We start from the raw sequence: 26,050 nt of genomic DNA, 5'->3' as shown, positions 1-26,050 counted from the left end.
TAATATATGTAATGTGTGTGTGTGTGTGTGTGTGTGTGTGTGTGTGTGTGTGTGTGTGTGTGTGTGTGTGTATGTTATATATATACACACACACACATACATACATGCATACATAATATACATACATATACATATAAACTAGATGTAAAATAATAAATAAATAAATCTTGCCCCAAATAGAGACTTATGAAGACCAGGTTCTTTTGAGAGGTGAGTCCTTGAGGACTGCAAATGAAAATAAATATGCCTCATGATAATGATAGATTACAAGGTGGCTGAGAAGTTTAGAAAATAAAGCATACAGTCTGCTCTCTGCACTGCTGATAAGGAGACTCTAACATGCTCTCCTGCTGCCAGCCCCTCCCACCATGTGCGTCAGTGGCTCTGCTGGTCTGGTTGGTTGTTGCTAGGTGGCTGTGTGTGAGAGTGTGTATGAGAGAGAGAAAGAGACATTTAGGGCTAACACGGACAGTTCGTTTAAGTGTGTGTGTGTGTGTTTGTGTGTACAACTAAGACAGCTGCACTAAGCTCAGCACACATTCTGTCTGGGCCTTGAGCTGGTCTCCGGTCATCTAGTCGTGCACACATGCGAACACACGTACGCAAATCCATACACCCACACACTGACATACACTGCAACACCTGCACGAAAACTGACATAGAGACTATGATCCACAGTTTTCGCAAGGTCCAATGGGAATAGCTCTGATTTGGTCTATAATCACGGTCCTTGTCAGATGGATTTTTTCTAAGGTAGGTTTGGGTGGGTTTCCTTGTTGGCTCAGCTTTTATTACACGATAACCTTTGACAACTGTTCGTCTGTTTTTTGAAGCAAAAACCAACTGTAAGTAGCCCCAAACTCTTTGTCTAGAAATTGAAGTGAATCAAGAACTTCAGACTTACAGAACTTCACTTAAGTTACTCGTGTGGGGCTCGCTTATCAAGTAGTGATTAAAAGTCAGTGAGGAAACCCCACCGAAATGCACACAGACCCTATCGCCATGGCTCAAGCCATAGCAGTCACCTTGGGAAGAGCAAATTAATTGTTTGGTTTTGTGTATTTGATTTGCAGAATGTCTTACTCTTGCTTATACCACCGTGAACATCTTGTGTAGACTAATCAAAACTAGGCTTTTGAAGTTTAATTCTGATATGGGAAAATGTTATTTTGTTTCAGAAATAAACACGGAGGCGGCAGTGCTTGCAATGTGAGATGCATAGTTTGTTTTAGTTGTGTCCAAAGAGAGAACTTTTGCAACTTTAACATGTTAACAAATGTCACATTAATTTGTCATTCGTCAACTTGTTAAAGTTGCAATAAAACAGAAGTAGGGACAGATCTTTTCTGTATTGTGATGGACAGATTTAATGAAACGGATTATCGAAAAAGATGTAGGGTCAGGAGAGGCGTTTTCCATCGGTTGTTGATTGGATAATGGCAGATCTGGATGTGAGCATGTGGTTGATTGTAAGAAAGGGGCGGGGCTTAAGCGAACAAAATGATTGGAGAGGTCCGGCAAACATCAAGTTTGTTGAAACAAGTCTGTTTCACTGGAAGATAGATTAATGAAATTTTGATTAAAATTTGCATGAATGAATAAATCACAATGAGATTAATAACATGCATTTAGTAAATAGAGAGGATACATTTTTATTTATCTTTAACTACATCCTCACCCATTGCGCAGTGGATTATTCAATATTTTGGCTAATTACACTTTAATCTAAAAAATGTACTACTCTCTGCTCTGTTTTACCATATTTAAAATGATTTTCCTCAATTATGTGCTGAAGTTGACTAGCTGACTAACCTAAGTGGAGGCGAAACGGTTTCAGTTTGTGTAGTTAATTCTCATGTCTTGATTTATAGACATTTACACATGTTGGTCTGGTCTGACTGGTTATTTTAATAAATAAAAAATTCATCTTGAACGGTGTTTCTCTCAGGCGATCCATGCGGTAAACAAAGAGGAACAAAGTGCTGAATAATTTTCCCACTGCCTTTTCCTGGATTAGTTTAAAGGAAGTGGTGATGGTGTTTCCCCTGTTTGAAGGCCTCAGTCGAACCTCCAGCGGGAGACGGTGGTGTGGAACTGAGTTCGCTGTGGTTGTGGCGTATTACTGTGAAGTCTCTTAGTGAATTGATTGGGCTCCATCCCTCTTCACACAAGCCTTTAACTTGTTTCGCATCCAAACACTGTGTCAATAATTGGCTTGCAGGCCTGCTAACCTGTTCAAATAGACCCCTCAAAGCATTGCTAAAATTCCTCAAGAGCTTCATAAAAGGTGGCAATCGTGCCTTTTACCACCATCAAAGCAGTCCTTAGGTTAGCTGTTGCAAGAAGTACATATATTTATTAGCTTTTGGACACACAGATTTGATAATTGGTGGTAATCAAGTGGAGTTGGTAACATAAAAGTTGATGGATAACTTCCAAGCAAATAGGTATTATGAAGCTGGCAGTTTCTGAGTAAACTTTGTTATCATACTGTGGTTCTTTTGAGCAGGACATCTGGTTTCCCAAATGGAACGATTAGCTGTAGTTGCACTACAGTCACTACAATAATTTTAGTTGCTTTGGAATAAAATGATTACTGGAGTAATTGGATTAGTCGCGATGAAAGGGAAGTTGCAAAAAAAAGTATTATGTATATCCGAGCGTAATGTATGGAAGCTTTTTTCCGCCACTGAATAAAAATAAAAATAAGCTAATTGCGACTTATCTCACAATTCTGATTATTCTCAGAATTGTGATAAACAAGAAATTTCGAGTTGAGAGTTTATATCTAAATTCTGAGAAAAAAAGTCAGAATTGTGAGATAAAAAGACGCAATTATCTTTTAATTTTTGTTCCGTGGTGGAAACAAGTTTCCATAGGAACAGGTTATTGAAAAAGAAAAAACAATTGGGCAGCTACTTAGTTTTATCCATTGTTTACTGGAATATCGAGTTTTGATATTTTGATTAACAAAGTAAAAAAAAAAAAAGTATACATGGATAAATTGTTCACAATAAGATCAATAACATGCACGTACAAAGTTGATGGGGTGAATCTTTATTTTATACCGAATTAAATGAAATATCTAATATCAGTTGATACCAATACATTTAAATAATGTTTGATAACTGTCATGATCCCGACATATTTTGCATTTCCACCTGAAAGATCTTTACAATAACAGTGGATCAGACAATGCTGAAAGTGTAGTTGGAAGTTAAAATGGCACGTCAAACATTTGACATATTAAAACTATGTAAATGGTGACAGCAGTTGTTTGTCCGCATTGTGAAAACAAACATATCACAATAATCCATCTTGTAAACAGAGTTAACACGCCCAGGATTCATTCTAGAGATAAAACACGAATGTTTTGCTTTTACGTAATTGTAGATAAATGGCAGATGCTCACAGATCTGCTTGTCCAGTCATGAGCTTGTTTGTTTTATTACGATTAGATGAAGTCCATTCATTTGCTATGCAAATGTCTGGTATCACGGAGAAGTAGGCGTGACAGTGCATTTTTGAGGCACGAGATGTTGATCGTCTAAATAGTTTAGTTGAACACGTCTCAATGAGGTATTTAAGAAAGTTCATTGAATGACACATAAAAGAATGAAATGTTGAACAAACTAGCTGGATGGGTTTGAGTTTCAGGTTCGCCTCAGGCAACGGAGAGTCTTGTCAGACAGACGCAACCGTGTTTAGGCGGCTTTTTGAAACCAATTATAAGGCAACACAATATGGTTCAGTGCAGATTATTGTGGCTAATATGTATTCTGTAATACATATTTTAAAGAAACTGTAGTAATATAATTAAAAGTCTTTAACCCTTTAATGTACAGAAGCATAAAATCTAGGCTCTGGTATATTTGCCCAGTTATTTGTTAAAATATATTTTAGATTATACATTGTTATCCCCCCAAAAAACTAGACTGAGCATTGTGGGCTACAATATGTACTTTTAAAATGTGTTTTAGAAACTGTAGTAGTTAAAAAGTTAAAGAATGGTCATTAACCCCTTAACAGACAACGTTTATAAACATTACAAATTATGCTGGTATTCTGTTGTTGTTTGCATTAATTACACTGACCTCATTTAAACAATTACACTATTTCCTTTTTAGAGCTGCTTTACAGCAGAATGGAATTCTGTTTGCATCATTGAATCATTATTTTCCTGTTTATCCCTGTAAAGCTGATTTGAAACAGTCTGTATTGTACAGAGCCCTATATAAAGGTGACTTGATTAATATTAATAATTCATATTATTCAAATGTATATTTATGAATGTAATTTTTTAATTGAGCAAGTTATTTAACTACTCTCAAAATATAAATAAAGATTAAATTGTCCATGAAAGGAAGAGTGAAGACTGTATTTTTTTACAGTCTATGGTGAAGACTGACTTTTTTTTTGTTTTGTTTTTGTCTTGTGTGAGCTTAATTCAGGAAATTGTTCTGATATAGATTCGAAGAAAGCTTCCCTGAAATATCTTTGTCATTTTTGCTAAACACCCAATTGTATTATCATTTTTTGGTCTTCTTAGCCCGCTAGCTGAAAGTCAGCAAAACAGCACAGACTGTCACGCCTCGCTGGCGTACAAGCGCCATTGGCCTCTCCAAGAAATTCAACTCCTCCGTTCCCGCTCCATGTCCGGCTGCGCTGATGCCGCTCGTGTGCTGAGCCCATATGGGCACGGCTGGGTGGTTTGTCATGCTCTGCTCAGCTCACTGGTGGAAATTACTCACACGCAAAAACACCAAGTAATGTGTGTAAACACTGAGCTTGTTGATACTAAAATACTGCCGTGGCAATAGCGGATGACTCGAGGCTTGTTTTTCACCGGCCTGATGGTGGTTATTGCAGAAAGGGGATGTCAAAGTGTCGTATGAGGGTTACTGCAAGGTACAGTTGTTTTTGTAGCCTGTATATCCACTTAGCAGTTTTACAGTTCATCTGTTCCACTGGTTATTAACTTAACTCAAAGCACTGGCATCAGTTAAGGCCTGTTCGCCTCGCAAACTGCAGACTAGCCTCCAGCAGCGTTAATACCCTGACCGAATAGTGCTGCCTGGAGCTTACCGGACCCTCTGTCTTTCATTTTTAATAAATGCGTTTTGCCACAGGATTACATGAGCATATTGTGCTAAAATCATCTTTGTAGTTGCTTCTTGCGGTTTTAATGGCTACATGCTATTGGTGTGATACTGTTTGTGTGTATTTATATTTATACTTTCACTTTTGAAATAAAGCTGAATGTCGATTAGAATATTCATTTTTGGTGTGGTATTAAATCTCTCTCTCTCTGATGTCTGACATTTTTCATGTACTAAAATGTTTTTGTATTGTATTTTGGTAAATATTGCTGTTCTAATATGTATGATTATATTGATTCATATTAGTAAGAACAGTGGGATTTTAACTAAATGATTAAACATTATTTGATTTATTTATTAGCTTTATTTTTATATGTTTTTACTCTATTTTTACTTGCAAAATATGTTGAATGCACTTGGCAACAATTGCTGTTTGATTGAAACATCTGGACAGAAAAGCTGAATATAAACGTTGAGATATATCGTCACATGGATGAAAGGTTCTTCAGCTACATCTTCCAGTTTTAGTGACAATCCTCTAGTTTTGTGCATTTGCAGTTTCATTGGGCAGAGGCTCGAGGCGCGGGAGGGCTGTTAATGGATAAAAATCAAGTATGCAAATTGGTTCAGTCCATTGACGTCAGAAACTGAATTGTATGCCATCTGGGGACACCCTGACCAGCCATCTAAAAGCTGCGCTGAAGTGCTTGTCTTTGTCTGCGTATGCACGGGTTCTTTTTGGGTATATGGCGGCACAAGATGTGCCAGGTCTTGTGTTTTCACAGTGAACCTTATCCTTCTCATCTTCTCATTTATGCATGTTTTTTTGAGTTCACATGGATGAGTACTTGCCAGAGACAAAGAAAATATGACAGAGAAAGGTTGACGTATTCATCAAGTCCTCTCCTTCTCTCACAAAGCGTTTTATTACAAGCCCTTATGCTGTCCTCTAGTTGTGCTTTGTGCTAGCAGTGCCTGTAACATCTTAAAAGATAAACCTGTGCTAGCTTTAAGAAACGACAAGTGTGAAAACTACGTGTTCGGCACACAAAGGCCTCTTTGGAGTACTATGGGCAGGGAATGCTCCGCCCACCGCTCTCGGGCGGCCAATCACGCTCGCATCTGCATAATGAGCAGTGGTGCGACTCTGTTCATGAATTAATCTCTGAATGGCCCTGTATGGAAGTGTAATGAACAAGAGAACAGATTACACTGGACAGATGATGCACGCTTAATTCAGTGAAGCAAGCTTATCCGCTCCAGCTTCCTCTTGCTGCTGGGAAATTGCAGCGTGTGTGTGCGTGCACTGGAGGCTGGGCTGGTAACAGAGTTGAGCTCACGTTTAACCCTCCAGCATGTGTGTTTCCCTCACGTGATTATAGAAGGATTGAGTCGCAGATTGGCCAATCACTCATATTAGAGACGTTTGGAGATATAGGGCAACTATCACACTCTTTTATTTACATGACTACTTGAATAATTAAAGAACATGAATAGAATACTTGAAGTGAGGCCTCATGCCATTGTATTTATCTGATATTTGTGTGTGTGTGTATATATATATATATATATATATGAAGAGTTCAGATGCAAAAGCCTCTAAATGCCATCTGAAATTTTCTTATAGAATGATCATTTTTATCAAGCTCATATATTTAAATTCAATAATTTCACTTAAATGGCAATGAAAATTACCTATTAACTGTCATTTGAGTGAAATTACTGAACTTAAATATACAAGCTTGATAAAAAAGATCATTCTATAAGAAAATTTCAGATGGCATTTAGAGGCTTTTGCATCTGAACTCTTCATATATATATATACACACACAAATATTATATATATATATATATATATACACACACAAATATTATATATATATATATAATATTTGTGTGTGTATATATATATATATAATATTTGTGTGTATATATATATATAATATTTGTATATATATATATATAATTGTATATATATATAATATTTGTATATATATATATATATATATATATATATATAATATTTGTATATATATATATATATATATATATATATATATATATATATATATATATATATATATATATATATATATATATATATATATATATATATATATATATATATATATATATATAATATTTGTATATATATGTATATATATATATATATATATATATAATATTTGTATATATATGTATATATATATATATATATATATATATATATATATATATATATATATATATATATATATATATATATATATAATATTTGTATATATGTTTAAGCATACTCTATTTATTGGATATTTAGATGTACATGTTTTTTTCTTATTATTATTTTTACATTGAGATTACCTTTGCTGCCATCTAATGTTCCCTTAAAGTTCATCTTTAAAAGACACCTTAGAATTTAGTAACACTGTAAATAGCAGCAAATAAAATGTTAGGAAAAACCCCCAAATGAACATCATACTGTTTTTCATACTGTATGTTTTAATGTTGTATTTCATTTAATTGATGCTGTTTTTAGTCAATTTATTTATACAAAATAATCCACTATTTTAATATCAGCCATTGATCAGTGTTTATAAAATAATAGTAATATAAAATAATTAGTGGATTATAAATATCGGTGTGTTCAATAGCATACTTGTAGATATTTATTACTGGAATGTTGTTGTTACGGCACTTTGTTACCATGCTAATAAATGATTATCAGTCTTATACCATGATATTTCCTTTTTCATCAGGAAGTTTGGATTGTTTATCTGTGTGCTGTTTCTATTTGTCATGGCGCTTTAAAACCATCTTTTTCCCTTTTTAAAATCCCATTTACATTAAATCGGTTGTAAATGTATAATATAAAAGCATATTTGCATGGGTGTTTTTACAAAAATTTAAGGCGTGTCAGATGACTGATGGTTTCAAAGAGCAGCAAAATATGACAATGTATAAAAGAAAATAAACAATAGCTGATTTTCTTTCTTGAAGTTTTGGTGGTTATTTGAGCCTTATTTGAATATACACTGCTGAGCATTTGGCTTTTATATTAGTTTTTTCCCACGTGTTTGAGTAAATGCAAATACTGATGTTCATCTGCATCTCTTCCCCCACAGAGACGCGGAGCAATCTCCTATGACAGCTCTGATCAAACAGCTCTGTATATTCGCATGCTAGGTAAGCACCATCTTCCCTGTCTAATACACACACACACTCAACCTGTAAACAAATGCAGACACAGGGTAGATGTACCACTCTGCACTGGAAGTTACTGAGCGCAGCACATTATACGCCAGATTGTGTAACAGAGGGGATGAAGAGCCTCAAACATCAGTCAAAAAGCCGCTGATAATCTCGTCATTACATCCACAGCTTAAGTCATTCGTCAACTGGGAATTGCTTAGTGTTTCCCTGAAATTTTCTTTGATTTAATACTTATCAAACCCTGGCTCTGCCTGATTGCTGACCCTGGGGACCCTTTGAGGTTATAGGACAGAACTGAAAAGGCCTGATGTTTAAATGCTGCTTATAAACAAACTGCAAATCGAAAAATTTACGTAATCCAATGTCAGATTAATTTATGAAGCATTTTAGGTTCATGCTTGTAGTCATTGTTTAATGTTTGGCAATTTTGATTTCAAGTAAATCCATCTCATTTTTAAGGATATTTAGAATGTTTATGGGGAAACTAGACAAAGATACTATTAAAAGAGTAGTTATATAGCAGTATATCATCACTTATCGGCACAGGTGAAACTTTTAGTATTGCTTTGGTATTTTTTAAATGCAGAAGTATTGTGAATGGACAGCAAAATGCATGTGGAAATAATTTAAAGTAGATGGGGTGGGAAATGAAACGGAAGCAAACTACACATTTCTGCATTTATATATCACATGGAATCAGTTTTTATTACTCTTTTTATGTTAATTTAGTTTTTTTGATTGGTAATTATTGTATATTTATCACCTGGTTATCAGATATATTTTTAAATTAAGTTTTCCTAATTTAAAGAGATAGCAATAGATTATGGCACATTAATGTAAGCCTTCAAGAGCACTTTCTCTTTAACTGTGCATGTCGGAGAGTTGCCGTGTGCATGTAACAGTCGTGTTTTTAATTTTTTTAAAGGATAGTTCACCCTAACATGAAAAATCTCTCATGATTTACTCACACTCATGCCATCCCTGATGTATATGACTGACTTTCCTAAGGAAAATAATCAATCTCTGTGCGTCCATGTAATGTTTTGCTGAATTAATTAAATAATTATTGGCGAATGTAAGAATACTTATTTTAAACTCTAACTATACACCATCATTTCCAGCCAATTGTCCTAGGCGTGTTTACAAGTTCAGTTTTACATAAATGTAAGTGCGTTATGAAGTTACGTGTTGCAACGTCCCTCTTTTGAACACTTGGATGACAGAAAACTGGTGATGATTTCTAGTATTCTTACACATTTCACTTCAAAAGACATTGATTCATCCACTGAGGTTGTATGGATTACCGTCACGATCGCCGTGTTGTTTTTTTAAGCGTCAACCGAGCAACACCCATTCTACGGCATTATGTGGACTCACAGAAATTTGTTCGTTTATCGGAAGAAAAAAGTTATATACATCAGGGATGGCTTGAATTTTCTTTTTTCGGTGAACTATCCCTTTAACAATGTTATAGTTTATAATAACAATGTATTGGCCATATTATAAGAATAATTATCAGAATTTCAGTATCTGTGCATCCCTAACAAATCTTAAAAACTTTGTGTGTACAGTACACCAAACGTGTTCTGTGCGATTCATCCTCGAGCAATTACCTGTTTGGGATGAAACGCATCAGAAATGATACACATCACGCCAGAATGCGGTGGTTTCACATACATTAAATCCGACTGACTGGCGTTTACACAATCAGACTAGTTCATCATGTCCGAGTTTACCACTTCCGTATGACTGCTTTGCTTTCTGTCACTGTACCATGAATTAGCGACATATCTTAACCTGGAGTATCTTCACGCTCAGTAACATCAGCATGTAGCCAAAAACCCAGTAAAGCTAACCCTGACCTAATATTTGATCGTAATTTCTTTTTTTGTTTTGTTTTTAAGCTGTGACAAACAAAACAATCAAACCCTCATTCGTGTTTACACCAGGTATGAACCAACACATCTCACCACCAGGAGAGACAAACCCCCCCGCTCACTCGCTTTCACGGCCTATCCCTTTAATAACTCTTCCACACCATTCCTCCTTAAAGACCTGCATCAGTGGGCACAGTGTAATCAGTGGCATTTCTCACGTTAAAATGTCTTCTAATTCTATTTGTGGGTCAGGAGATGAGTTCTGGTTGCGTACGAGAGATTTGGGCGCAAAACAAAAGAGCGCACTTTCGGTTCCATAATTTGGATGTGGTCTTGCTTCCTCGACCTCTGCGGCTTTTCTTCTGCATGTCCGAATAGCTTCCGTCTGTTTTTATTTATTTATTTAAATGTCTGATTCGCCTGTTGCATGTGTGCAATTGTGGCTACACACTTGTAAGGTCGGTCCGTATCTATTACTGTTTTTTTTTTTTTCTGTTTCTTTTAAAACTCATGTTTGTCTTACTCATTTTAATAGTGTTTTTTATGTAATTGTAATTCACAGTTTTGGTATTTTGATAGGGGCTTGTGTAATATTCAAACAGCTGTTTTCAAGTAAGTAAATATACTGGTGGGAGGCTGTTTTATTATTTGTTTGACGTATTTACACGTTGACTACTTTTTTTACTGCACATGAACTCCAATCAGTAGTGACTGACATGTCGGAGGCTGCCATTACTCAGTAAAAGTTTATGCGTCCCCCCTCCTTCTCCCTCTCCATGCAAATACACACACACACACAGCCAGAGTTTGATGAAAAGGCCTATTGAATGACTTTTTAACAGATGTGACTTTAGAGCTTTGGCCAGCCTCGTTGAAGTCCCTCTGATTTCCTCTCCATTCTGTCCTGGGCTGAAGCACAAGCTTGTCTTTCTTCCATGCGTCCTCCTTTGCTCCTAGCCGTCTGAATACTAATGCATAAGTCCCTCTGGCATGGCGATGCATGGTCTTGTCCCCCTGTCTTTCCCTTTTCCACATCCATCGGCGGTGTGTGTATGTCTGTGTCTCTGTCCCCCTGTAGCCAGGCCTGTAACCTGCTGTACGTTGTGTTTGCAAACAAATCTCTTGAGGACCTGTGTGTTGATGCCTTCTAGGAGATGTGAGAGTGAGAAGTCAGGTAGGCTTTGAACCTGAACGAAGAGGCTCGCACCCATACCTGGGCGTCGATTTCCGCACTTTGCACTGTAAGTACCAAATTAAGACCGTCCAGCACACGCACACATTCCTACCTCTGTGGAGCAGAGTGCTACAGGGACGCTTTGTTCTGACAGTTTTCCTTTTCTCCATAGGTATTTGAAAGTGTTTGAATCTTTAAACCGGTTCTGAAATTAGTCAAGTTTTTTTTTTTGACAAAATGAAAGAATGAGCCACTCATCCCATAACACACTGCTCATGAGTAAAGTGAATAGTTTGAGTTCTTTTGAGCGTACGTTTATTCTAATTCTGAACTATATATCGCGTAGAAAAGTGTGCAAAGAGCGGTCCCTTTATAATCACTAAAAAGCTGTCACTTATCTTAGTTCATCACGATGATTCGATCTCACAAAGTTTATAATAAAGGAAGGTGTCTACATTGCACAACGGATCTCTTATTTACATGTCAACACTTTGTTAAAATTGGAGGATTTGCGAGTGTGTAGAACAAAAACTTTGAGTGGAAAGTGGATCCTAACTTAAAGCTTTGTATGATGCGTTGATGTAATTTCCACCGAAACAGGAAGCTAAGGCACGACATATGGAATGGCTCCTCCCCCTTTTCAAATAGCCAATAGCATTTAGTTTACCTCACGGACTGCAAGTCGTACTTGACAGCACCATGGAAGCGAATCAGAGCGCTGATGATACGTTGGATTCAATAGTAGAGGTGTGAATAAATTCTAGCCATTTCATTCTTAACCGACGTACAGTTCCCATCTCCAACCCATATTGCTCCGTGACGTGTCAATGGTCGCTTTGGCCAGGTGGTATTTATAGCATAGGGAGCGGGACGCTTTAGATTCTAGAGAGCATTTGATTGGACAGAAGATGTGATGAGAAGCTGACGTCCGCGGTGATGTCATAAAAATCCGTGATCCATTTTAGCGTAAGTGAGAGACTAAGTTTGTTTTGAATGCTTATATCTCCTAAATGTGAATTTTGTCATTGTTTTGGAACACACCAGCTTATTCATAACCTTAAGACTAACATATTCATACTAAAAGCTAAAAAAAAAAAAAAAAAAAAAAATTCAGGGGGCCTTTAAACACCTGTGATTGGCCATTGCGTTAAAAAAGTCAACAAATACTTCAGTGATTGGCTACATTGCTCAACGCTGCAAAAATGCGTAAATAGAAACCTTTGCCGGTCTCCAGAGCGCAAACACAGATACGCACTGGATCGCTCGCCGACATGCTATTATTACGGAAAAACTGATCCTAGACCAGCAGTTATGAGCAGCTTTTCCCTCTAAAAGCAATCAGAAGCAGCAGCAGGCAGCGGTTTGAGTGAGAAAATGCCACGTTAGGCTCAAGTCCGTGGCCAAGGGAAGGCTAAGCCTTGCACACGCAGTTCTCGTGGTGCATATGTCCCTCTGTCTGTGTTGATACTAGGTGAGCTGAATTTAGGAGAATGTACACACGGCACATTGAAAGATTTGTTGCTCTTTTGTGATGGTGAAATGAAACACTGTTTTAAAGACTCTCTTCGGACTGTTCTTGCCTTTTGTGTTTCGTTCAGGCGTGACCTCTCGAAGGCTGCTTGAGCAACACAATCGCAATGATAGCAACCAAACTTTAAAATAGCAGGGGTTCCAGTCATGGGGGCTGGGGCGGTGATTTTGACAGGAACCAAAGCTAAAGACACTAAATGCTAAAAATGTGAAGGCTAATTATTGAAGATGCTAATAATTCAGCCTAATTATTGAGAATCCGGCATCTTGCATCATGGAATTTCCATGTTCTCTTTTCTGTGTGTGTGTGTGTGTGTGTGTGTGTGTGTGGGGGTGCGCAGCCCGTGCTGAGTCAGCAGGGTCGATTCCAGCTCGGAGAATCCGGAGGCTCTTTAGTTTCCAGCGACACCTGCTTTCGTCACGTCTGCTACGAGGAGCGCCACACCTCAACACCCTCCATATCCTGGATGAGGACTACTGCGGTCAAGCCAAGGTATGGGATCACAAACACACTGTGCTAAAAACTCAGTGCGTCCGAAATCGCATACTGTCTGTACTACATTTGAATTTGAACTTACTTCGCAACCGTTAAAAAAAGTATGTTCTATATAGTATGAATATAGGTAGTATGAATGAAATTTAGATGTACTACATCCACCATGTTGTTAGTCACATGACCTACCTTCATCAGTTGCATAGCTTCATTAGCTTTCACAAATCCTCTCCCGTGGCCTCATGGGATAATGAAGTGTCCGTCGAATGCGTGCTTCAGAATATTGCTGGAAGTAGTAGGAGGTCATTGGGTACTTTTCACCTACTGTTTTTCGAATACTGTGAATTTGGACATACTACTTTTTTTGACATATTGTTTTTCGCATCTTATAGACCTTATGTAGCCCCGCCCCTTTTCAGCGCTGCACTCGTTGTCTTTTGACTTCCGGTCCGTATTTTCACAGCGATTCTGCATGTTTATTAATGAACGGCTCGTTTTAAAATATTCCCAGTCGACTGACATTTGTTAAGTCATCGGCTTTAAACATCACAGTCCTCATGATAACTTTCGTTAACTTTACATTAAGTAAATCCACTTCAAAAGCTAATTACTCCTGAACAGCAATGCCATAGAAATATATAGGGCGACCGCAAAAGCGGAAGTTAAAAGACAATATTCTAAAGATGGCGGCGCCCTCGTTTCTCTGGCGCATAAGGTCTATAGAGTAGGGAAGTGTTCAATTTCAGATGCGTGACTTTAGTTTACCCTGAATATTCAATATTTGTAATGTTTTTAAAATAAGTTCTTGATTTTTCATCTGTGCTCACTGTCATTTTCTCACAGTGTATGCTTGAAAAGGTTGGATCCTGGAATTTTGACATATTCCTCTTTGACAGACTTACAAATGGTAAATATTTTCTGTGTGTGTGTGTTGTGAGTCTTGTGCTTTCCCTCCACTATAGCAATCCAGTGTGTAAATACTTAACTTTTTGTTGTGAACACTGCCACCTGCTGGTTGAATAATGCATGTGCAATATTGAGGATGAAGCATTGCCTTGCCTTGCCTTGCCTAAGCCCTCATTCCTCTTGTGCTGTTTGTTGTTTTTAAGGAAACAGTCTCGTCTTCTTGACATTTCATTTACTGAACCAGTATGGCCTCATCGAGCTCTTCCAGTTAGACATGGTTAAAGTGCGTCGATTTCTAGGTAAGTGTTTTTAATTTCTTTTTTAGAATAAAAATACTAACTACCTTTTTGATCAATTAATTTGATGTTTTTTTTTTCCCTTTTTATGTTATTTAAAAAAAAAAGTTATTTTATTGAAAATACTGCACAGTAATCTGCTATAAACAGTGTGCAAATGGAAGGATGTAAAACAAATATGAATGTATATGAACTTAATCGCAGGTGTTTTAACACTTTTGTAATTATTGTTTTAATAAAAAATGTGTTATGTAACATTTCAGCGAAATAATGCAATAAATGCAATATTTGACAACATGATTAATTCAAAATATTAGACTTTTTTTATTTATACATTTAATTTTCATTCAAGAAATATTTTAGTCAACATTTGCTAAAAAATAACCATAATTTTTAAATCTTATTTATATATTATAATATAATAATAATAATAATAATGTAGTTTATCAACAACTTTTTTTGCAAAATGGAAATACTTTTATTTTCCATTTTATAATGAATTTGTAATATTTTCAAGAATATAATCAATAAAATGTCAAGGTTATGTGCTAGGAAAAACATCTGAACTACTTATTAAATGTTTTGGTTATGAGTTTTTTTGAAGCATCTAATATAAAGTCCTTCCATACTTTGAACAAACTTGGGTTGGCTGTGACCGCCACCATTTATACTTATACTTATTATTATTATTATTATTATTATTATTATTTTCTTTTTATTATTATAAAAATATGAATTATATATAAAAAAAAATGGTATTGTAAACATTTTAAACAGAACGAGGTTCTGTATGCCACAGTGCACTGATCCAACTAATGAAATTTGTTGTTGATTATTGTCATCATCGATTTAAGTGAAATGCTGCAGCCCTAATATACTGACATGTACTAATCTTGCTGAATTACTTTGATAAAACGTTGTCCTCTGGTTTCAAGTTCTGGTTCAAGAAGACTACCACAATCAAAACCCTTACCATAATGCAGTCCATGCTGCTGATGTCACCCAGGCCATGCACTGTTACCTGAGAGAACCCAAGGTGATTGTCCTTTTATTAAATGTACCGTTATTCCCTTGTTACATAACTGTACTTACAGCCTTACGGTTGTCTCTGTGTGCCTGTATTCACAGCTCGCCCAGTCCCTCACATCATTCGACATCCTCTTAGGGTTGCTGGCAGCGGCCACACACGATCTGGACCACCCTGGAGTCAACCAGCCTTTCCTCATCAAAACCAACCATTACCTTGCAGCTTTGTACCGGGTTAGAGCACCATCCAATGGGATTTAAGCATATCATTAGCTCCACAATCCTCTTTATGTTCTAAGTAAATTACTGTATTTGTAAATATTTCAAAGTCGATCAGCACTGACGTGTGTGTGTGTCGCTCTGTAGAATACCTCAGTTCTGGAGAACCATCACTGGAGGTCTGCAGTGGGTCTGCTCAGAGAGACTGATCTCTTTTCACATCTTCCTGCTGAGGACAGGTCAGTCTCAGCATTTCTTTTACAGCCTAGAGCTTCTTACACCACAAACAAGCCATCTTTTTTTTAAAAACGTTCCATTTCCGTCCTCTTTTTGACCCCTAGAGTATAAAAGACTTGTAAATGACTTCAGTTACTTACGATTGACTGACTTTAATTGGTCTCTAACAGTCTGGGTATAGAGAGGCAGCTGGGATCACTGATTCTGGCCACAGATATCAGCCGACAGAATGAGTACCTGTCCCGGTTCAGGACACATCTGGATGAGAACAGTCTGTGTTTAGGACAGTCTTCTCATCGGCATTTCTCTCTGCAGGTGGGAATTTGGTATTCAATATCCATTTCAATAAAATAAATAAAACAGTTTAGATATATTTCTATATACGATTGATATGCCAAAATGGCTTTTGGATTACATTTGAGATGTTTGCTTTAAAGGAACACTCCACTGTTTTTTGAAATAGGGCTTATTCACCTTCTTTCCTACATTTAGATAGGTGGGCAAATGCATTTTTGTCTCAGTGCATGCATTGTTTTAGTTTGACAGGGTCGGCGCTAGCTTAGCTTAGCATAATGAATGGAATCCTTTGTTGCCAGCTAGCATGTCCTGAGTATAAGTGATATAAAAAAAACCCACCTAATTACTACTTGTGGCTTGCGTATTCACAACGAGTACAAATAGCGATGCAGATTAACACTAGGCGATTTCTTAGGCAGATATTGACTTATATATTAAGGACTATATTAGGGAGAAGCACAGGCGAAGCACTGCTACTTGGGCGTGATATCTCTGCGCCCAAGTAGCAGTGCTTCGCCTGTGCTTCCCCCTAATATAGTCCCAAGTCAATATCTGCATAGGAAATCTCCTAGTGTTAATCTGCATCGCTATTTGTACTTGTTGTGAATACGCAGGCCACAAGAAGTAATTAGGTGTTGTTTTTTTTTATATCACTTTTACTCAGGACATGCTAGCTGGCAACAAAGGATTCCATTCATTATGCTAAGCTAAGCTAGCGCCGACCCTGTCAAACTAAAACAGTGCATGCACTGAGACAAAAATGCATTTGCCCACCTATCTTAATGTAGGAAAGAAGGTGAATAAGCCCTATTTCAAAAAACAGTGGAGTGTTCCTTTAAAGGAATTGAACTAAATACACTGCTTATCAAGATACATTCTCCGAAAACAAGTCATAATATCTTAATTGATTATTGCAAATAATACCTGGGTTACACTTTACGGTAATTACAATAAGGTTTAACTTGTTAATATCAGTTAACATGAACTAACCATGCAAAATATTTCTAAAGCATTTATTAATCATAGTTAATGTTAATCTCAACATTTACTAATACATGATTAAAATCAAATGTTCCGTCGGTTAACATTGGTTAATGAACCTGAACTAACATGAAGCAACAAAAAACGTATTTTTATATACTAATGTTAACAAAGATCAATAAGTATTGTAACTAATGTATTGCTCATTGTCAGGTAATATTAGTTAATGCATTAACTAACCTTAACTAATGGAACCTTATTGTAAAAGGTTGCGTTTTTAACATTAGTTGAATCCATTAGTTAACATGAACTAATAATGAAAATCTATTCTAAAATATTTATTACTTTTAGTTAATATTAATTTCAACATTTATTATCAACCTGATTAAAAAAATTATAAAATCTGTTTTTTTTTTTTATTAATTATGTAAACAATAATGTATAAATACTTATTCATTATTAGTAGGACCTTATTGTAAAGTGTTACCAAAATCTTTCATTTGACTGAGGACCATTATCTTTTAAATATTAATTATTTTTATTAAACAAAACCAAGACAATAATTTTTATTAAAATTGTTTGAGTGAAAATGATTTTTTTTTTATGAATATTTTGTTAGTTTGTTTTAGTTACTATAATGCTAATGAAGTTGTTAAGTTGTGCGCACCATATTTTTAAATAAAGAAAGACACTTTTAGGCACTTAGAAACAAATCCACATGTGTTCATGTGTTCCAGATGGCCCTGAAGTGTGCAGATATCTGTAACCCATGTAGACCGTGGGAGCTCAGCAAACAGTGGAGTGAGAAGGTCACAGAGGAGTTTTTCCACCAAGGTACCCAGTACTCATGATGACCAAACTCTTTGCTTTTGCAACTAGTTCACTGCGTTCAAAAGTTAATCTTTGTGCTTTGACATTGTCTTCTTATTTAGGTGACATTGAAAAGAAGCATAAACTTGAAATCAGTCCACTGTGTGACAGCGAAGCCAACACCATAGCCAGTGTTCAAATCGGTAAGAACCGGAACAATCATTTATGTGATTTCAGTGCTCACCCTAAATTTGGGAGGAAGAGACTAGTAATAAAAATAATAGAATATATTCAGCAATGTGATTTTTTTTTTTTTTTTCTTTTTTTTTTTAAGTATCTGAAAAGTATGACCCATGTGAATTGCGTAAATCCTTACTGTATGATGATTGAAATCACTACTAAATAAACTGCATGAACTCGTGGGACATCTGCGGGACAGAAAAGCGTCAAAACAGTGTTGAAACCGCGTTACTTTCCAGTTGCCTGTTGTTGTTTTTTAATTAATTTTGCCAATGCATGGTAGTGAGAATGTGAAATGGCTTTGTGCAAACATTAAATCGCAATGGTTGTCATATTTTATAAATATATAGTCTGTCGCACTGTAAAGCACTGCACTGTTTCACAGTAAATACAATAGCTCAAAATAAAAGCTCAATGGCTTTACGTTTGCAAGCAAAGAAATTAAGAACGAACCGTAGATATTTGTATTGTAATTTTACTGTTCTGTAAAGTAAAAATAAAATGATATAATGATAATATAAATTATTAACTAACAATAATAATAACAATTAAATGAATACTCTTATTTTAACATATTGTATTATATTATTATTATTATTATTAAATACATTTTTTTTATTTTACAGTACAAAAGTATGTATTATTGCAATAGTAAGATATTTCTTAATTAATTAAAATATTTTTAATTATAATAATTGCATGTTGGTTGGGTTGGTTTAGCTAGTCAATTGAGATTTTGTTCAATTTTGCATCCAAAAGTGTTTTTGTTTATTTTATTACACTTTATTTAATTCATATGTAGATTTTAATTACTTTATTATTATTGTATTATATAATACTATATATGACAGTATTATTGATTTATAGAGTGATAAAAAGAGATCTAAAAATCTGTGTCCAAAAAAATATATAATAAAATAATCTAAAAAATGTATGTGTGTGAAAATGATGTAATTATATTATATTTATTTATTTGTAAGGTCTGGCTGATCTAGTGATATCTGCCTCTTGATTCTCTTTTTCTGGTGCCAGGTTTCATGACATACGTGGTGGAGCCTCTGTTTGCAGAGTGGGCGCGTTTTTCAGACACGCGGCTCTCTCAGACCATGCTCGGTCATTTGGGCCTGAACAAGGCCAGTTGGAGTGCCATGGAGCCCGAGGCGTCAGGGAGCTCCGAGGAGGGGGAGTCCGAGCCGACCCGAGCCACCGAAGAGCCCAGTTCCAGAGCTTTATCTCAGGGAAGCCAAGAGTCATGACACCCCAACAGGAAGAACACCTCTACTGCCCTCAGCCAAACATCTTGCGTCACATTTGAGTTGCTCGCCCACCCATCTCCAACCAACCACTGATGATTTGTTTTCTTCTTTTCGTTTGTTTGTGGATTTAATTTATTTAATTTTAAATTTCATTTACCCTTTCGACATAGAGCAATACATAGATACCTCATTTGGCTACTGCTGCATTTTTTTGTTTCCTTTTAATTATTGTGGTTTATTTATTTAACCTTATTTTTTTTTTCTTTATTTTTCTTTTGGGTGTTACTAATTCAGCTCCAATGCTTTGATTAAAGACTGTAAGGGAATGTGGGGTTGGAAGGAACCCCCTCCTATGGCTTTAAAGTGCCATTTTGAAACAATGAATTGCTCTGAAAGTCATTTGAAACACCTTGAGTATTTATAGGAGAGGTTTTTACAACTGCACCAAGAGACAATGTGTGTGAAACTGAATGCGTGCGAGCGTGTGTGTGAGCGTGTGCCAGTGCTTCTGCAAATCAATCTTCCTCCTTGTGTACAAAAATACAAATGTGAAGAGCCCAGTCCTTTTGCTGCCTCTGAAGACTGTTTACACATGTTGTTTTTTAACTGAATCATGTTAGTTCTGTGATTATTGCCTTTTAAGCACAGATGTGAAGAACCACTTGTACATTTTGTTCGAAACCTACTGCTGATGATCAACAAAATCTTGTCAGACTGCAACCCCGCCGGTGTGACGCGTCAGATGCCATACGAATGCCATTTGTGCGCCATTGCATCTCTCTCCCTTGTGTTTTAGACAGCGCCCCCGTGTTGAAGGAACGTCACTCCGTGAAAGGTGGCAGAGATGAACCCTTTCGACCATGGAAGAAGGATCTGGTCACAGGACGTGTAGCTGAACAGTGGACTCTCCATGGATTTCGCTCAGGGTTTCATTGGCCTGCTTGTTGGGAGAAACAAGGAAGTACAGGTGCCTTTTGTAGGTAGCCACCACCCTCTCTTTCTCTTTCTCCTCTGTATTTTGTAAAAGAAGATAAGAAGTCCTTCTCAGAATGTCTCAAAGCCACTCTCGTCTCTTCGGAAGACTGCTTACACAATGCCTTAAAACTATGCACAAAGCTAAGTGACCAAACCAGCTGTCATTTTCATTTTAAACCCATCACATTGTCCATTTAGTGCACTGTCTGACCCTTTGCCTTTCGTCGTGGACTTTTTTCTTTCTTTTTTTTTTAAATATACAGTATGGAGGAGAGTTGGTTTAATTTGATTTTTAACACTGAACATTCCATTTTTTGTGTATGGTTTTGGATTCTGTACAGAATGGACAGTTTTGTGCTTCTCTTTATATTCGGAAAGAGAAGAGGTGCTTTATTTTAGGTGATTTGTATTTTTGTTGTAAGTGCTGTAAGACTGTTGATTTAAGAAAAAAAACTGTTTACAGTTTGTTGTAACAGCCATTTTGGGGAGACGACCTATGTGTCAAGCCATTTTGTAAAGGCTTTGCCGTATAACCTTTTGATACATACTTGTTGCAGTTGCGTTTTTGATGAATAAATCTAAACAAAATGTTTCTCTACCGGATGGCATGAGCTCATGCTGTTCTGTACAAACCAGACCCAATCATGTGTTGAATATCTTGTGGTTGAAATTTAGCCCAACAGAAACACCATTACACAAATGACAAGACAACAATTGTTTTAGGTTTATTCAAGAACTGAAAGCCCATTCATAATGGTTCTGTAGTGTGAAATAATAAAACCAACCATTTGGATTATCACAATCTATAATGAAGGTACTGCTCCTATGTGCTGGAGTCACCCAGAAATGAAAATTGTCATTTACTCATCCTCAAGTTGTTCCAAACCTGTACGAGTTTCTTTTGCTGAACACAAAAGATATTTGAGGAATGTTTGAAACCAAACAGTTGATGGTCCCATTGACTTCCATAGTATTTTTTTTTCCCATCTAAGGAAGTCAATGGGGCCCATCAACTTTTTGGATTCAAACATTCTTCAAAATATCATCTTTTGTGTTCAAAAGACAAAAGAAAAACATACATGTTTGGAACAACTTGAGGATTACAGAATTTAAATTTTTGGGTGTACTATCCCTTTAAATTCAGTATAAACCCTTGAAATGAGAAATCTTGTATTGTCATATAATGCACTGGTTTTTTTGACAAACATCAGCTAGACTTGGTCAAACGTGCAAAAGAACAAACCAAAACACTGTCACAATTCTGATAATACACTAAATTTTGATTAAATGGCAATAGACTTGTTATACATACTATCCTGTGCATTGGTTTCACATGAAACAAAACTACATTATTCAAGTGATTTGGTTAAATAACTAAATGTTCCAAAAATAATAAATTACAACCTAAATAGGCATTTTAAATTAGCTCTCAACATTAGAGAGCAAATACTACTGACGGCACCACCTAAGCCTCATTTATGATCACAAAAGTGTGCTTCATAATTGTTATAGTGGTAGCAGCATCACAGAAACAAACTGATTTTACAATTCCAGCAATTATGAATTGTACCTTTGAAGTAGAAAGAACTTCTGTGCAAACAGATGTTAAAAATACACATAAAACTACTTATATATAAAAAAAAACAAAAAAAATCCATCCATACACTTTGGCGCTTTCCTTTAACATTATCCCTTCAAACAAGAGGAATTCAAGGTCGAATACTTGCACTGTTGAACTTAAAATCCAATTAAACTCACAAATAAAAACAGATAAAAACACACAAAAAAACATGTTTCTATGTAACTGACTGGCACAACATGTACTGATAGATATGAACTTTTCAAAGTGCAAAATTACAAAAATATCAATAGGGAAACCAGATTGACTGCGTAGTGTTTTAAGCATGTGCATGCTCTCTTAAAAAGTGAACACGAACAAAATTTAAGAGCTAACAAGAAAAGTTAGCTAAGAGTCATCAGGTTAACTCCATTAACCCACAGCGAAGAAACGTGGCTCAGAACAGTTTCTTCTTTCCAGTTGATTTCAACATGTGCTGTCCAAACTGCAAAAGACACAGCACAAAATCATTACAGCATTAAGACCGCGTACGTCAGAAAGATTTCAAGTGATTTCTCTTACCAGCGGAGTTTCCACATGGGTCTTATTCTCAGGGGCCGGCAAGTTAAAGCTGCCGTCACATTCGCTGTCGCTACGATAGCGGTGAGCGAACTTGCGTTTCAGGGCCTCTGCGATTAACGCTGCAGCGTCCGTGGGCTCAACAGGTTTGGGTTTCGTGTGGCCGTCCTCTTGATGACTGCGAACGAAAGGACAAATTAACCCTATTGGTAAGCTGTATATGATATCACAGACCTAAACAAACAGTAATACTCGCCTCTTAACGGAGCGCAGCTTCACTTTCCCCATGTCTTTCAGCACATCTAGCATGCTGGGAAGCTCTGGCTTTTTGGGTTCTGAGTCCAGTACCATGTTCTGCCCCGCTTTTTTCCCACGGCGCTCTCGGATGAGCTCAATGGCGGAAAAGCTTCTCTGCATGCCTGGGGCAGGACATGGTGGAGGAGGGGGTGGTGGAGGAGGAGCCATTGGTGGAGCTTGGGGCACAGGGGGACCACCTGGCGCAGGAGCTGAAATTATGCAAAAATTGCGACTTTAAATGAGTGAAAACTTCTAACGCCAAAGTATTTACTTTGCAGAATTTTACATCTATATACTAAAAATAGATTTGAGGTCAGAAACACACTACGCAAATGCTAGACCAGCAGTGACATGGAGTAACCCATAATCGGAATTTGTCCTCTGCATTTAACCTATCCAATTTAGTGCACAGTGCACACACACACGCACTGCAAACCATGGACACACACGTCCATTAACTGCCCATCTAACCTGTGGATTGAGCGCTTTGCTCCTGTGCCTGAACTATCAGTGCGATCTGCGCTCTGAGTTTGGCCAGCTCAGTCTCAAGAACGCCGATCTTCTGAATGGCTTCATCGTTGATGACCGTCTGGCTCTGTGGCGCAGGTTCAGCCTGGTGCAAGCTGGGTAACGACCGCCGGCGTCTCAGGGGCCTGCGGTGCTGGGTGCGAAAAAACAGCCCAGAATCCGCCTCAAACCTGCAGGACATACAGATACGTACATGATAAACACAACACATCAACATTTATACGTTTCCTAATTCAATTCAGAAATGCTTTTCACCTATTTCTGCCAGCGCTGTCGCTCTCTTCTCTTTCGATCCAGCCCACATCAGCGAGTGTGGCCACAAGGCCATTTGGCCCATTTGAATGGTTGAGGAAACCCACTCCTGAAGTGAACGGATGAAGCTACGCAGTTTAAAGGACAGTTAATAATTACAACACCTGCTTCAAGTCTCACAACAAAGACAAACAAACCCTCACAGACACTCAAACCATGTCAGAACCACAACAGCAGAGCAAGCGGAAAATGTTTTTACAGCACGGTAATGTAAATAACACCAGGCAAACCGGTTTAAATATCACCTAGCAATAAACCAAGCGCTGTATGTGCAATTAGAGTGTCATTCAACTCTTTATGAAGAGGAAATCTGTACTATATGTTATTAGTGCCAGGCAATTTATTCAAGCTTTTTAAAAGAGCCCTTGGCCTAGATTTTTCAAGAATAAACCGGAGAACTGACCTAAAGCAGACATGTTGCATTCCTGACATACAGGACAGCTGGAAGGAAGGGCAGAGAAGAGAGAAACAGAGACAGTAATACAAGTTTCAAGGTGGGTTTAATGTCATCATACTTGGAATTTTAAAGGTTATTCAGAGGGAAAAGGATAGATTAGATACTGTGAGCTGCCATTCCCTGTGATTCTTCAGTGTTTATTGTCAGCACAATAATGGAATCAAAGCAGAGAAGAGGACAGAAATCTGATGGTACGGGAGAACTGAAAAATGAAAAGCTGAAGACTTTGAGAAGGCCAAAGATGGAGGGGGTGTTAAAGAGTTAAATTAACAAAAACTGACGCTTTACCTGAAAATGGACACGAGCACAAGGTGCCAATGGAAGATTTGTGGCAATTCTCCTGACAATACTCCGGGATGACCCATAAGGCTTCGATGATGATGATGATGATAAAGCCTAAGAGAGACAAAGAAAATCATTCATCTATAAGGATGAGAAATTAGCCAAAGCTGTACATATGATTCCATGCACTTACCAGATCCATTTCTATCCGTCTATGATTTCCGCTCATCTTGTGATTTAGTCACAGATCTATCTCATCATCAAGGATCTGTGTAAGTCATCTTCAGATCAAAACCTAAACAAAAACAATGTTTTATGCTCATACATGTTTTATTTTAAATGATCTCATCTTTAATACAGTACAGTGGTTTCCACTCATAAAAACATTATGATTCCTGTAAGCCAGGGTTGCCCAATCCTGGTCCTGGAGTTGTACCTTTCTGCAAAGTTCGGCTCAGATCAAACACAACAGAACCAGCTAATTAAGATCTTCAGGAGTATCTTGTACAAACGAGTCTCCACTCATACTTTCCTAAACAATTGCTATGTGGCGAACAGCCATTGTTCACCTTGATATTTGCCAGGGAAAAAAATAATAATTACTACATCTTCTAGATGTTATTTCCTGCACGAGAGTATTTGTCACAAACAGAGGACAAGTGAACTCTCTACAAAACTTTATTACAGTTCATCAAATCCGCTAAAACCCACGCGTTATTGTTTCAGCGTTGTATTAAACGCGCTCTTAGTTGTTTACAAAAATTGTCGGGATTCCTAATAGGACATTACAGGGAAATATCGATGTCTTACCATGTAAACCGTAGTGTAACAGACCTTCCTAGTGGACCTTTCTGGCTGGCTGTGCTATGCTATGCTAATGCTGACTGAATCCAGCGGTAACCTAGCCTATGTTTTCCCATGGTTTTTCATTTCCACAGTGTGGGAGCATTCGCACGGTTAGAGGGGCGGGTCTTTACAGTATTGGCCAATAGGCATTGAGAATGTTCCAACAATGGGGGGGTTCTAGAAGTATTGAGGCAACCATTGGTTTAGAATGGTGGATAGGCAATTAAACTGGCAAATCATGACATAGTGATGACTCAAATACACGAGGCGTGCATAGGTGTGTAACGGAGTATGACTTTATTTTGAAACTATGTGGTGCCTGGTTGACTATGGCAACCAAGTATTTTAAAACCTTTAGTTGTATAAAATATTATCAAACATTTATTTATGTATTTGTTGCTACCCTAGTCCGTTGTTTTATGTCTGAATATAAAATGCGTGTACTTGGAAGATTTTTTTTTACACGTTTGCCTTGTTTGTCCAGATGTCAGTGTCATTTCATATAAGAACTGGACATTTTCTACCGGCTCACTGCAGAACCAAATGATGTCATGTAATGTGAAGC

General features: G+C 37.0%; 2 protein-coding genes across 25 annotated transcripts in view; one reads left to right on the top strand and one right to left on the bottom strand.

Moving 5' to 3' along the window:
* pde7a (phosphodiesterase 7A) overlaps positions 1–21,431 on the top strand; it is a 33,368-nt gene extending 11,937 nt beyond the window's left edge. For 4 of the 22 annotated variants that reach the window (XM_081352310.1, XM_081352317.1, XM_081352331.1 and 1 more), the window contains 13 exons: positions 8,222–8,282; positions 10,214–10,258; positions 11,338–11,427; positions 13,232–13,383; positions 14,227–14,290; positions 14,493–14,588; positions 15,521–15,621; positions 15,714–15,845; positions 15,978–16,069; positions 16,238–16,382; positions 18,083–18,179; positions 18,278–18,358; positions 19,428–21,426. In XM_081352310.1, the coding sequence (XP_081208436.1) occupies positions 8,222–8,282; positions 10,214–10,258; positions 11,338–11,427; positions 13,232–13,383; positions 14,227–14,290; positions 14,493–14,588; positions 15,521–15,621; positions 15,714–15,845; positions 15,978–16,069; positions 16,238–16,382; positions 18,083–18,179; positions 18,278–18,358; positions 19,428–19,651 (1,380 nt within the window). In that variant the 3' untranslated portion in view covers positions 19,652–21,426. Of the gene's footprint in view, positions 1–352; positions 754–8,221; positions 8,283–10,213; positions 10,259–10,765; positions 10,799–11,337; positions 11,428–13,231; positions 13,384–14,226; positions 14,291–14,492; positions 14,589–15,520; positions 15,622–15,713; positions 15,846–15,977; positions 16,070–16,237; positions 16,383–18,082; positions 18,180–18,277; positions 18,359–19,427 lie in introns of those variants that run through there. The other 18 variants (XM_081352325.1, XM_081352322.1, XM_081352315.1 and 15 more) reach the window with 10 other exon arrangements.
* On the bottom strand, positions 21,339–25,594 carry mtfr1 (mitochondrial fission regulator 1). 3 transcript variants are annotated; one of them, XM_081352335.1, is made up of 8 exons: positions 25,450–25,594; positions 24,833–24,934; positions 24,646–24,753; positions 23,844–23,968; positions 23,532–23,758; positions 23,020–23,269; positions 22,767–22,941; positions 21,339–22,689 (listed from the first exon to the last, which is right to left on the bottom strand). In XM_081352335.1, exons 2-8 carry the CDS (start codon positions 24,866–24,868, stop codon positions 22,642–22,644), a joined length of 969 nt encoding a protein of 322 aa, XP_081208461.1. In that variant the 5' UTR covers positions 24,869–24,934; positions 25,450–25,594; the 3' UTR covers positions 21,339–22,641. The 3 variants fall into 3 exon arrangements, with proteins under 3 accessions (XP_081208461.1, XP_081208462.1, XP_081208463.1); XM_081352336.1 differs by lacking the exon at positions 25,450–25,594 and adding an exon at positions 24,304–24,341 and having other exon boundaries at positions 23,844–23,949; positions 24,833–24,935; XM_081352337.1 differs by lacking the exons at positions 24,646–24,753; positions 24,833–24,934; positions 25,450–25,594 and adding exons at positions 24,304–24,341; positions 24,462–24,545 and having other exon boundaries at positions 23,844–23,949.
* Between the last annotated feature and the right edge of the window lie 456 nt (positions 25,595–26,050).

The sequence above is a fragment of the Scardinius erythrophthalmus genome (assembly GCF_964197995.2).
Source record: "Scardinius erythrophthalmus genome assembly, chromosome: 22".
Lineage (NCBI taxonomy): Eukaryota > Metazoa > Chordata > Actinopteri > Cypriniformes > Leuciscidae > Scardinius > Scardinius erythrophthalmus.
The sequence above is the reverse complement of the archived record's forward strand: the minus strand, read 5'-3'. Positions and strand labels throughout refer to the sequence as shown.

Coding starts and splice junctions, on each gene's coding strand:
- mtfr1 (XM_081352335.1), bottom strand. CDS start 24,868: ATGAGCGGAAATCATAGACGGATAGAAATGGATCTG. Junction 23,270..23,531: donor GCAAAGCGCTCAATCCACAG/GTTAGATGGGCA, acceptor GCATAATTTCAG/CTCCTGCGCCAGGTGGTCCC. Junction 22,690..22,766: donor CCCATGTGGAAACTCCGCTG/GTAAGAGAAATC, acceptor TGTCTTTTGCAG/TTTGGACAGCACATGTTGAA.